At 34.6% G+C, this 13,400-nt stretch overlaps 1 protein-coding gene across 1 annotated transcript; it reads right to left on the reverse strand.

Annotated features, from left to right (window-relative positions):
• Positions 1–787: 787 nt before the first annotated feature.
• Positions 788–13,078, reverse strand: LOC139517616 (NFX1-type zinc finger-containing protein 1-like). The gene is made up of 4 exons (XM_071308855.1): positions 12,765–13,078; positions 11,047–11,101; positions 2,087–7,422; positions 788–1,359 (listed from the first exon to the last, which is right to left on the reverse strand). The coding sequence occupies exons 2-4, from the start codon at positions 11,061–11,063 to the stop codon at positions 1,157–1,159; spliced, it is 5,556 nt and encodes a 1,851-aa protein (XP_071164956.1). The 5' UTR covers positions 11,064–11,101; positions 12,765–13,078; the 3' UTR covers positions 788–1,156.
• Positions 13,079–13,400: the final 322 nt, after the last annotated feature.

Genomic DNA, 13,400 nt, shown 5'->3' on the forward strand with positions numbered 1-13,400 from the left:
GCCGCCGCCGGATCACTATCCCTATGTCGAGCTTTCTGCAACAAAAGTTGCAGGCTCGACAAAAAATGGTAACTAAATATGTAATTATTTATGAATATTTCGGATAACATACCGGTATATCCTTCCTAAGTAAGATTCTGATGTTAAATGAGTCATCTTTAAGTCTTCTTAGATTAAGCTATTACAATCTTGAATTTAGATCATAAAAAGGCACCGAATATTAGTTAAGACGCTTGCACCATTATAATTTTTTTTTTTAACATGACATAGGTTATATGGCTTATTACAACAGAGAGTTCAAATATATGCTTTAAAAACAAATAATAATGTGCGATATGAACTAGCACAATTCTAAAACTTTAGAAGGAACGACAATTATGATGGTTCAAGAATGATTACGTCAATTACATTACCAAATAGACAGCACTGAACGATCTAAATTTATAAATATTTTAAGTTTACAGAGTAAAGTACCTACAACAGAGTCTGAGTATTTAAACATCGCGAACAAACAGCCGTTAAAATATAATAATAAGTTTTGACTAAATATAACTAGAACAACGTGCCGGCTTGGTACTTTTACATCTCTCAAAAAATTAAGCAATTTAAATTGGTATCTTCAACAAATTTAAATTTATTTAATAGATGAGAAAGGTTAAACATAGAAACAGAGACTGTTATAATAAGTAATATAACCTAAATGTGAAGCACTACACGGATTCGAACTACATCTTTTCATTTATCCATTTGGTGTCAAAGTTTTATATTTATATATATGTAATGTATGCGTTCCTTAAATTTTAATAACAAAACAATCATGCAAATCTTATTGTTTCCTAAGAAATAGTCTACAACTAAAAATAATAACATACAACATTGCATGCTTAAATTGATTGTTTCCTGAGAAATAGTCTACAACTAAAACATTGCATGTTTAAATTGATTATTTCCTAAGAAATAGTCTACAACTAAAAATAATAACATACAACATTGCATGCTTAAATTGATTGTTTCCTAAGAAATAGTCTACAACTTAAAATAATAACATACAACATTGCATGCTTAAATTGATTGTTTCCTAAGAAATAGTCTACAACTAAAAATAATAACATACAACATTGCATGCTTAAATTGATTGTTTCTGTTATATCCATAGTTAATGAAAACGGACTTCGAATGGGTCATCATTTCCCAGATCTGCTTGTGTCGACCATGCTGCATGTGTCGCTCCATCCATTTCAGGAGCTAAAGCATTGTCATCTCTAATTCTATGCTGTGTTCCTCCTATTCCAGATTTACATTCAGGACATCTTGATTCTTCTTCTGCTCCGCCACAATCGCCAATTGCATAAATATGCCCTAAAATACATTCAATCGAAGAATAAATAACGTATATAGAAAATTTAGTCCTGGTATCTATGATGAGTTTATTTACTCAAGAGAGCAATACGTTAACCAAATGATATTAAAACAATCATATTTCACGTTTACTATGCAAAATAGCTATTACGATATACCTTAGATGAGCATAAAAATGTTCATTTGTTTCCTCTGAAATTACTTTGGAAATCTTCGCCAAATTTTCAAGAATCGAAACTAGAGAGTTATTGAAAAGATATTTCTACTCCTTCTTTATATCCGGCGTATAAAATGGCAATTTGTACAATAAATATGGTGTTTCATGGGTTTTTGAGATTCAAAATGTTTCAGTTTTGATTTGAGATCACAGTGTTGTAATTGTAAGGTTCTATTGCAAAAGTTCTGCAAAAAAACACTATATTTTATATCAAATCTTCATATTCAATCATGCTTAAGTATCGGAAGAAAAGCATTTCAATATTGATGGTTTATAAAATTGGAACTGTATAAAGGCTAAACAAGGGATATTTTCCAAATAACTTTTGCATGATGCCTATCAAAAAAAAAAACCGTCTCGACAGATTTAATATGTAAACACAACGTCTAGTTCTGTCTTGTTTTGACTTATTAACGATTGTTACTGCTACTTTGTTGTTGCCTTTAGTGTGTTGCAAATGTAAGTGAAGCTATGTGCTGTTATCATACTTAACATTTAAAAATGACTTACCCATTTTACATTTGAACCAATGACCTTTTGTCAATCCCATAGCAGTAACAATTTGAATCCTTTCCTCCTCTGATATACCGATCGTAGTCAGAGGTATTACATCTTTCAAAACTGTCAAAGTCGTCTCCACTTCACGTCGTCTCTGTATGGTGAGCCTTCTTCCGTCAGTTAAATGTTGTTCAGATTGCATCAAATCAACACTTAACTCTCTGGTTAGGGATGTTTCAAGAATGAACATCCTTTCTTTGAAACGCATTAACTGGTGTAGCAGTTTTAAACGATCAAGTTCACTTTCAATATCAAGGGACTCTTGTTTTGTAAAATATCGTCGACGTATCAGAATAAATTCATGTACAGCATTCAGTTGATTCAATGCTTTTTGATACATTGCATCATAGCGACCTGACCTCCCTTCATTTGTTTCAAACTTCTCTTTTAATTCATTTACGTATTTTAAAATCTTTATTTGTTCAACAATTGTTTTCAGTGTGTTCTCGTCTACGGCTCCTGTTGTTAGTTCATTATGAATTTGTTTCATTTTCCTGGCATCTGTTTTCTCTAATTCTGATAACTCCTGTCTTATCGTCCTTTCTGTCGCTTCCATTTCCGATTTACTCCCTAGAATACGTTGTTTTACTACTTCAATATTGTGCAACGTTTCTTTTATGATATTTCCGTATCTGAGATTTCTACGAATGGGAGTTTTACATTTTGGACACTCTTTTAATTTGATTTGCTCATCTTTGATTTCATCCATCCATTTATCCAAACCAGTTACTTCAAAAGTATGTTTACAGTCTTCAAGTTGTACAAACTTTGCATCGGGTTCATCTTCTGTTCCGAAAAAAACATTAAAAGCTTCATTGTCAGGTTCACAGATCCGACAGACGTTTGAGCATGGTTCACCGCATAATCCTATGCAAGGATGTTTACACCCAGGAATACGTTCCTTGCACGGCTGGTTGCATCTCGGTCTTTCGCAAGGAGAACTACAAATCTGATCACATCTGTGATGTTCACACTGCCATTCGCAGTCTTCAGCGCATGGGCTACACTCCTCTCCACACTGCTTACCGCAATAGTTGTGTTTGCATCGATTTTTGCACTTTTCTTTGCAAGGGGGGCAATTGTTACATTTTTCTTTGCATATATGCTCGCATATCAATACTCTGTTGCAAACTTCATCACAGGTATTGTGAAGACGTCCATTCTGACATTCACCACATGATCCCTTACATTTATGTTCACATTGTAAAATTTCTACACAAGGCTCTGGGCAAAATGCTTGCTTTGGCTTTATTAAGTGACACGGGATTTTTGTTGCATGGTTACACTGACCAAGTTTCTCTACTGGCACGGTACATGTATCGGTATGGATTTCGCCACAGAGATTTTGACACGTATGACCACACGAAAGGATCTTAACACATCTTCCCTCACACTTAAAGTCAGCTGGTTCTAGATAACATGGAACATTCTGTGTATGTCCACATTTAGGCAAACGCTTCGGTACATTGATCTCACATGTTGCGCAATCCTGATTACATCTAAGTGGACACCTGTGCCCCCTACTACACGTTTTAGTACACAATTTCTTACATAGGATGTCCTTGTGTTCACGATCTTTTATGTGACAAACACTTGGACATGTATGGCCACATGTAAGACGATATTCGCACGGACGTCTGCATCCACCACCAGGCGATCGCTTGAAATCTGAAGGAAATTCTGCGTTTAATATAGATTCGTCGGCATCTTGGTGATTTTCGCAATATAGACGAAGTTTTTTGCCAATGAATCTGTTTTTCCGTGCATGATCAACAAATTGTCTCCATATAGTGCTCTTACTTGAGAGCATTTCAAAATTACCAATAACGTACAGACCTTTCTTGGCACGTGACATTGCTACGCAAACACGATTTTCTTCCTTGAGAAACCCAATTGTTCCATCTTCATTACTACGTACAAGAGATAGCAAAATTATATCATTTTCTTCTCCCTGGTAATTGTCAACTACTGTTACACGAACTCCTTCAAACTCTGCTTTGGGCATTCTATATTTCAGCTCAAAAAGTTGGCCTGAATATGTTGTTAAAACCGTAATTTGTGACGGTGAATATCCTTGTAAAAGGAGATATCTGCATAGCTCAACCAAATACTCCGCCTCATGTTTATTAGAATGGCTTCTGAGATCCTTTTCAGGAGATTCCGTTTCCCTATGATCGATAAAATATACATTTTCAGATATTCCAAGAACTTTGTCATAATTTTCAACGACCTCGTGATCTTTCAGGTTCGGATATATGATTTTCAACATTTTGGATATTTGTGGACGCATTCTATGTTGAAGAGCAAGGCACTGTACATCAAGTTTATTGTTTGCTAACCTTTCAAAAAGTGACAAATCAAGTTTGTATTCACGGGCCAGTTTATACACCGTTGGTTTTGGTTTAAGTTGTTTGTGATCACCAATCAAAATCAACTGCTCACATCTTCTACTGAGGGTTGTAATCACGTGTCCTTCGAGCACTTCTGCTGCCTCTTCCACAATAATGATTCGTGGTCCTATTTCTTGCAATACAGAATGATATCTGGCTGCACAAGTCGTGGTCATACCAATAATTGTTGAATTTCTCATAATAGCCTTATCTTCTTGCATCAGTATTTCATGATACTTTTTACATGTTCGCTCGAATTCAATTTCTTTATCGCCAATCTTTTCTTGCACATTGTCACAATAGACTTTCAACCAGTATCGATACATACGCCATCTTTCTTCAGGCAGTAGAGTCCATATATCATCATCAAATCCTTCAACTTCAATATCTATCATACGATCGGTTGATGACAGAGACTTCCTAATTTTACTCTTTAGCTGTTTATTTTTCTTTTTTGGTTTCTGCCAACGAAATCCCTCTCCTTCAGGTCTTCTAAAATAAAGATCTAACTCTGATACATCTAAGGCAACCAATGGGATATTTTCTCTCAATATTTTATTGAATCTGTCTTCAAATGATTCTTCTTCCTCGTCAGATTCTTCCATAGCAAGCTGTCTTTGGGCTATTTCAACATCCCTTTCGTCAAGTACGTTGATGAAATCATTTGGTCTATTTTCATTTTCATTAGGGTTTTCAGCTCTTTCGTTTTCTCTATAATCCTCTGTATCAGGTACATCACCAGGATTAGCAGCGTGGGGTCTTTTTCCTTCATTATCTTTCGCCTCATTTTCAAATTGAGGTTCGAATCCTAAAAATTCTCCATAACCAAGCCATTCCAGTAATGCCGATGATTTTTTTGGTTTCTCCCACTGGAAATCGTAGCCAAACATATCGCGCATGATTGTCTCATATCCAGAAACAAGTCTTTCATAAAAATCTCCCATTACGTGTTTAATTGCGTCCTCGTGTAAAATTTCTCTCTTTGCTTTTTCAATTCGATCAGCAATCTTGTTTACCTCTTCTTGAAGAGACATCATGCTGTGTTTAATTTCCATTTTACTAGAATGAATTTCAAGAGGTACCTCCCTATTTAGTCGCATTGTCATTCTTTTACTGTTTATACTTAAGGGTTTCATTATTTCACTCGAACTTCTGCTGCCTAGTCGTAAAACGTCACCACTGTAGCATTCTACTATACCTTCAAGAAACTGATCTAAGGCGTGGTTAGTATAACATACTACGAGGATCGGACGGTTATCTTCTACTCCCGTATCTGGATCCGTATTCCAAATATGTCGATTATGTAGTAGACTTTTTATAATTTTATGTCCGATATATGTTTTTCCAGTTCCAGGGGGACCTTGTATTACAGCTAGCTCTTTAGATAGAGCCGTTTCTAACGCTCTAAGTTGAGATATATCTAGATGTAGTAGTTCAGGAGGAGGCCATGATGTTTGGTCTGTTACATTTATATTTCGAGCATCTTCGGACTTTTCACTGAAAGGATATGGATTGGTCGGTTCATCTTGTTTCCGATCATCCAACCTAATGTCATCGTCCACTAACGGACGAAGGTCGAAGTTTGCATCTGGGCTACGCTGTAAGTATGCTGGTTTCTCAACATTAGGCAGGCATTTAACTATATATTTTTCGAATGGCAAATCTCCTTCGTGTACATGTTGTAAACCATAGAGTACATGCCTGTAAGCTTCGAAGTATGCTGGGGTTTCTGCCATAACGAAGACTGTATCTGGTGGAATAGTTGACACTTCTTCATAATCTTTTTCAAATTTGATATCTATCAGTCCTTTGCGGATATTCTTCAAATCTCTGTTAGCAACAGTTGCAAACCAGACAGTTTTGAAGTTGTCGGGAGATAAACAAACCAATGAACCATAGATAAGATGTTTACTTTGTTCCCAGCGTATTCTGTGCATTCCTGGATAATTAAAGCTTATACGCCGACAAAAACCATGATTATTACATATTGGACTTATAATCTGAACGTCACGGTAAATTCTTAATTCGTGTAATTTTTTGTCTGGTCTCATGTCGTGCACTGCAGCCATATATTCTCTGATACCTTCACGTAACGGTGCAATAAAATCCTCACGCAAAAGACGATACTGAATGTCTAAATAATGATCTAGATTGTCATAACCTCCGAATGTTTTGTTGTGACGTAACTTCGTAAGAGTTTCCGATTGGACTTCTTCTGTAGTCGGAAAAACCGGATATTCACGGAAATCATCATCCGGTTCATCCTCACTTTCGTCGCCATGTTGGTCTTTGAAATGTGATCTTTTTTGTCGTGTTGTTTCTTCTCTGTTCATTAGTTCTTCATACATATCCCACATATCATCATCTATAATAGTTGTATCGGATTTAATCACATTGATTGACGTGTCTATGTAAGACAATATTCCTTGAATTGTAATCCGAGATTTTGGCAGTAGAGACTTCATCTTTGTGAGAATCGTAAAAATATCACGTAAAATACCCCTATTTTGAAGCTGTACTCTTGGAGGTGCGCTCTCAACTAAGCCGTTAACAAACTCTATGAACTGATGAAGGAAATTCGAACTCTCTACAATCGTAAAAATGTCTATAACTTGCTGTGGTAAAGATTCACATTCGCAGCACTTGGCAAGACATCTAACTAGTAGCATTAACATATTAACATCCTTATTTCCTTTAATGGTTGTTTGATCTAAAGCTTTTTTAAGTGCTGTTTTGTATCTATCAAAAGTTAACAATATTGCATTTGCATCTTTTCCTTGTAATACCTCCAATTTCCTGAAACCAAGTAGACGTTTCCACGGCACATCTTCCAGTGAGTCATGTTGGTGCTTATCTGTTCCACGACCACGTCCAACCCCTCGTCCTCTCCCACGGCCCCTAAAATAAGATAAGATTAGATTGTTATCGGTGTGAAGCCATAAATAGGATTGTCACTTACACACATAAAAATAAACAATACAAACATGTAACAATGACAAAAACATATCAAAATCGTTTCTTTTTTCGAAATTGGGTTTCAAGGATGAACATTGGGTTGTACTACTGGGTATACATTATATATATATCTCAAATACATTGTACGATCAACTTATAGCTCTGCCTAAAGAGAGAGTGAAAAAAAATAGTATTTTCATCAACAAAGTTTTCCGAAATATAATTAGGAGAGAACAAAATCGGAATTTGTATTTTCATAAACAAAGCTTTTGTTTCAAAACTCGATTAGCAGAATTAACTTTGATTTTATCGAACAAATAATTATTATCTACTAAGACAACAAGATTGAACAGTTGTGACTTCTGACAAGTGACCTGAAAGACACAACCATATATACTAATAAACTTCAAAGAATTGTTAATCAATTTGTTAATTGATTAAAAAAAATTATACTTGCCATGCTTTCACCAAATAAAATATGTCAATACAGAAAATTATTTGGCGCAAAAATATACTATACAGATGTTATATTCAAATTTGGTTGCTAAAGTAACATTTTGAATTGCTAAAGACACTGCTAAGGAATATATTATATATCAAATTTTTTTTTATTCTACTACACACCATCTCATTGTCACTATAGACATTTTACACAACAAATTACCTTTTTTTAGTCAAAGGATTATTCCATTCAAATAACTTCACTATTCATCTATAGTGTAGTTTTCCTGGATATAATTCTCAATAAATGAAAAGGAAACACCTTGCGACATTTCCAGAATCGAAAATTGAATTAACATGCACAATCTTATGCAATGTCGAATATCGATGTAAGTGAACATGACGATATGTACCTTAAATTAGATATTAAAATCTTAATATGCTTAATCCTTTTTAGGCAGTTAAGCTGCCTTATGCGAGCACACTGGATTTGTGTGCTACACAATTAATGCTGAAATACGTGCCATTATTATCATCTAGCTGGCTACAATATTATTTATAACCTATTTGACAGTTTTTTCATACTTTTCATTCTGGATTACAAAAATAATGACCAGAAAAGCCGTAAATGATCGTCGATTTTCCAAAAAGTTTTGAAGTTGCACATAGGAAGTAGAGCACATTATGAATCCTTATGTAGTTTATTATCACCTGAGCTTTTGGCTAAGATGTCAAAGAACAAATGTATGAAATATTTAATCGCCGAAAATCTCTAAAGACAAGTAGTTAAGATTTCACAAATTGCTAAACTCGTAAGAATATTGTTTGTCGTCAATACGTAGTCAACTATGTATATATATACGTCAGTAGTCTATAATATAAGTTCAACTGATCACGCTGTTGGCGGCAATTTTGAATTAGAAGACGAAATTTTCGTATCATTTTAATTTGGACGCAGGGTTTCAAATAAGCGGTGGTTCGAGGTCTGTGACCTTCCACTTTTGCAGTCGGACTTTCTACTTAATTACTAGCTACGCCCGACGGACCTTGAAAGAAAATAAAAAATAACTTTGCAAAAATATTTACCAAAGTTTCCTAAAAGAAAATGATCTCAAACTTATTTTCATCATTTCTATTATTAATGACAGCGATGTTCAATTTGTTCAACCGCTATCTTTATACAGAAAATCGCCAATAAATAATTTGTAAATCCGAGTAAGATCGTGTCTCACTTTCTGTCAAAAACAGAGCTATCTGAAAAACAACATCGTAAATAAAATGGCTGCCGCATTTACAATATCGGATCCGATTCCGGAAGCGGATAAGGGTAATCCCGGGTTTGGGGGCTATCAACAAAAAAAATCCAGACAGGTGACAAAATACATCTATGCATGGTAAATAAATATAAACACTAGAACTGAAAACCAAAATTGTGAAAAAGAAAGAAAAAGCAGAAAATATTTTGTACACCAATTTTAATGTCAAAATCCAATACAAGTGACAGCTGGGAACAGTTTATCTAACAATATATATGTTCCTGGTAACAGTATAATTTTTTTTTATCAGTGATAAATGTTGGTAATGCATGTTAAATGCTTTTCAAGTTAAACATATTACTGCAATTTCAAGGGTATTTTTTTCTTCTCAATGTTGATAGGTCAGTTAAAATAGCTGGAAGTTTCTAATATAAAAAAAAAGATGTGGTATGATTGCCAATTAGACAACTATCCACAAGAAACCAAAATGACCAAAACTTGGTAACGGTCAAGATCCCACCCCTAAACTATATATATCCATGTATGGGACAATATAACAAATTATATGAAATATAGGTAGAGTTCGTGGGGCCACTCTACCCCTTTCTGTTTGAGAATTTATAACGGTCGAGATCCACAATCTTAAACAATATATATTTATGTATGGGACAATATTACAAATCAAATAAATTATAAGGGGGTCCCTATGGTCACTGTACACCTTCATGTTTGAGAGCTTGGAAAAATTCGAGATCATCACCCCTTAACCATATATACTCATGTATAAGACTATATAACAAATCAAATGACATATAGGGGAAGTCCCTGTGGTCACCCTACCCCTCATGTTTAAGAACTTTGAAACAGTTGGGATCCCCAACTCTAAATTAAATGAAATATAGGGGGAGTCCCTGCAGTCACCTGATTGAGAAATTGGAAACAGTCGCGATCCCCACCTTTGAATTAAACCATATATATTCATGTATGAGAACTAATCAAATGAAATATAGGGAGAGTCCTTAGGGTCATCCTACCCACTCTTGTTCGATAACTTAAAAACAGATGAGATCCCCACCCATAAACCATATATATTCATGTATGGGACAATATAAAAAATCAAATGAAAAATAGGGGTAGTCTTTAGGGTCACCCCACACCCTCTTTTGTGTGTTGAGAACTTGTAAAAGATTTAGATACCAACGCCTAAACCATATTCATTCCTGTTTTTCATTTCAAAAAGATTGAATGACATACAAGGTCAATCTCATAGGCGACAGATATGCATATCACTTTGCTAGACCCTAACACCTGTCATTTTATTCCAAACTTAGACATCATGGACTTGGGGTGAAGGTGGGAGTCATTTACATTTACTATGGACAGGTCAGCCAGACCTCACCATTGATCCCTGTAGAAGTAAACATTTATCTGATTTGTGTCTCATAACTTTTGTACTGTAAAACACAAACTCAGTTTTCTTTCCAGGGAAGCAAGTTCATTCATACTTTTATAAGCTCATACTAAAGTCAACTTGAACTACTGACAGTCAAACCTTCATAAAATATGAATTATTTTCCTTAATGTTTAATTCATTAAAGGAACATAAATGCACAATTATATATGAATGTATAATGTTTGTTCTTTTAAATCTTTAAAAAAAAAGTTGAAGCAACATTGCCGCAATTTTCATAATTATGTTTGCCTTGGTTTTTGGTTAACTGCCTACAGTGCTTTCAGCGCTTTCATTTTGAAATATCAACAAGTGTAAACTCGGGCAGAAATATAGCGATATATATTTACAGGATTTAAAAACCTGATTTGAGATGTTAGTATTTTCTTTTATTAATTTAGTTATTTTAGGAATAAATACCTTGGACCTTCGGCCATTTCGTTATTTCTGCTATTCTGTTGTCAACTTTTCTAGTCTGAAAATGTATTCCATATATAGAATTTATTTACATTGATATAAAAAAAAAAAAAAGCAATCTTATTAATAATTGTGCATGCTTCTTTGCTTTTGTAAACTATAAGTGTGGTGACGATTTATGAATTGATGTCTGATATCAATAAATAATTGTTATAATTTGAAGCTGCCTACTGTTGCCCCCCCCCCCCCTATTCGGCAGGCAATCTGGTGTTATAATTTTTGCTTGCCCTGAGTGCAGGATGGCCGTTCCGAATGTCAATGGCTCGATCCAAACGATAAAAATGGGTATTAGCTGCTCCTTTATTAAATACGCGGCAGTTTTGATTAAGGGTAAATGTTTGTCAGTTCGGATTGAGAATAATGTGTCCGGGAAGCATGACATATTTTCCATAGTGTTGTTATTTTGTAAACTAGCTTTAGCTGAGCGGTGTCGGCCTAGTACAAATCAGTGTTTCATATATATTATCAACATATTCTCGTCCTGTATGTGCATTTAAGTTGCCACAGGACGCTAAATATACATTCATGAAATGACGATATTTACGGTAGCTGTAACAAGGTACTGTCCCATTTCTTTCTCGAAATTGGCAAATCAATATCAGATTTTTTATAGAGGAAATTGGAATTCAATCTATCAAAAACAGCAATTTCAATGAAAACCATGTATTTGTCAAACAGCCATGTGCTGTTCTTCGGTCCTCATTTTCCTCTGTTTAATAAGAATAGTGGCCCAGCACGTAAAAAGTGATGTAATGGTATTAAGAGCCACAACACCATAAATGAGTGAAAACGGTGAAATATTTGAGAATATTAAAAAAGTTAAGTGAATTTCAAAACAATGTCCCCGCGTTGCACATATTTTATCTACCCAAGGTACATGTACGAGGACAATTACTAAAAAAACATTATATTTTTCTTTAAAACTGATCAATATCTTAGAGAAATAAAGGCTTCACCCCAAATGAAGTTTTAATCGGGAATGGTCATGTCAAGGACGACAGTAAAATCGCGAATGTGTGACTCTAAGGTATAAATGCAGTTTTCTCCGCGTGCCTGGGTGAATGATGTTTTGAAGGCAAACAACTTTGCTCAGTGCTCGGAGCACAAAAATCATGCTCGAAACATGAAATCCAAAATTTTGATTGGTTGATTCTTGAGTCTGTCAGATTACAAAAATCATGCCCGAAAGTTTTATGACGGCAAGGAGTACGTGAAATAAATGAGAAGAAATCAAAATAAAAACAAAACAAAAACACAAAACACAAAACACAAGACACAAAACACACAACACAAAACATATATATATTTACTAGTATATAGCAAAAAGGAGGATATTTTTGTGTGTCAACTATAGCGTGTCATAAACTCCAACCCTTTCCTGTGAACAAACAACTTACAGGGACCCGGGGTTATATGTTTTATGGACACACCTTGTTAACGTCTATACAAATTATAAGATGTATGTTGAATCAAAATTCTTCTTCTCCTGTTATCCAGTTTTCTATCCGATTTTTGATAATTACGATGGAAAATATAAAAAAGGGGGAGCGGGCATTTCCGCCCTACTTTTCCAAATGTAAGTAACCGCAGATATGTATGTTATATATGTGTGTTTGTTTGGATTGTAGTTATTTTACAAAATAAATTTGTAGTAAACCTACCTTTTTGTAGCTATCCCTCCGTCTTCCGGATTGTCATCATAATATAATGGTACAGATTTTACTCGAGTTATCCAGTCTAATTACACTGACGTCAATTCACCTTTACCGATAACACGGTTAAATATGTTGAATAACTATCCGAATCAATTGTGATTTACTTTATCACAGTAGTCGACGTATCTGTTGTCAAGTACAGTTAAGTAAAAACGAAAGTAGAAAGATTTTTTGGAAATTTTCGTTTGGTTTTTCCGTTTACTGAACCAAAAGAAGCACTGTATGAAACTGCGAATCGAAAAATGTATTTGTCACAATGAGTGTTGGTACTACTTTGGATAGTAATGCCAATATATTATTCTCGTAACAATTCAAGATACATAGGTATAGAGAGGACGTATATGTACAGGAATATGCATCTTTTTACAAAAAAGTTGGCATATATAATGAATTTAATCTGATTTTACGCTGAAAATTGTCACTGAGACTTTGACAGTCCAAACTAGTGCCAACTTGTTTGTAAATAGATGCATATTCCTGTACATATACATCCTCTCTATACCTATGTATCTTTAATTGTATATTTCGTTTCTATTATCTTCGAGTTTCTTGCATGTTTTTTTTATTAAGACCATTTTGCCG

This window comes from Mytilus edulis, chromosome 3 (genome assembly GCF_963676685.1).
Source record: "Mytilus edulis chromosome 3, xbMytEdul2.2, whole genome shotgun sequence".
Taxonomy (NCBI): Eukaryota; Metazoa; Mollusca; class Bivalvia; order Mytilida; family Mytilidae; genus Mytilus; species Mytilus edulis.

What these genes read in the sequence shown, in the direction of transcription:
- LOC139517616 (XM_071308855.1), bottom strand. An exon ending in TTGGTTCAAATGTAAAATGG is followed by an intron (nt 1,360 to 2,086) that starts GTAAGTCATTTT and finishes AATGTATTTTAG; the next exon opens with GGCATATTTATGCAATTGGC.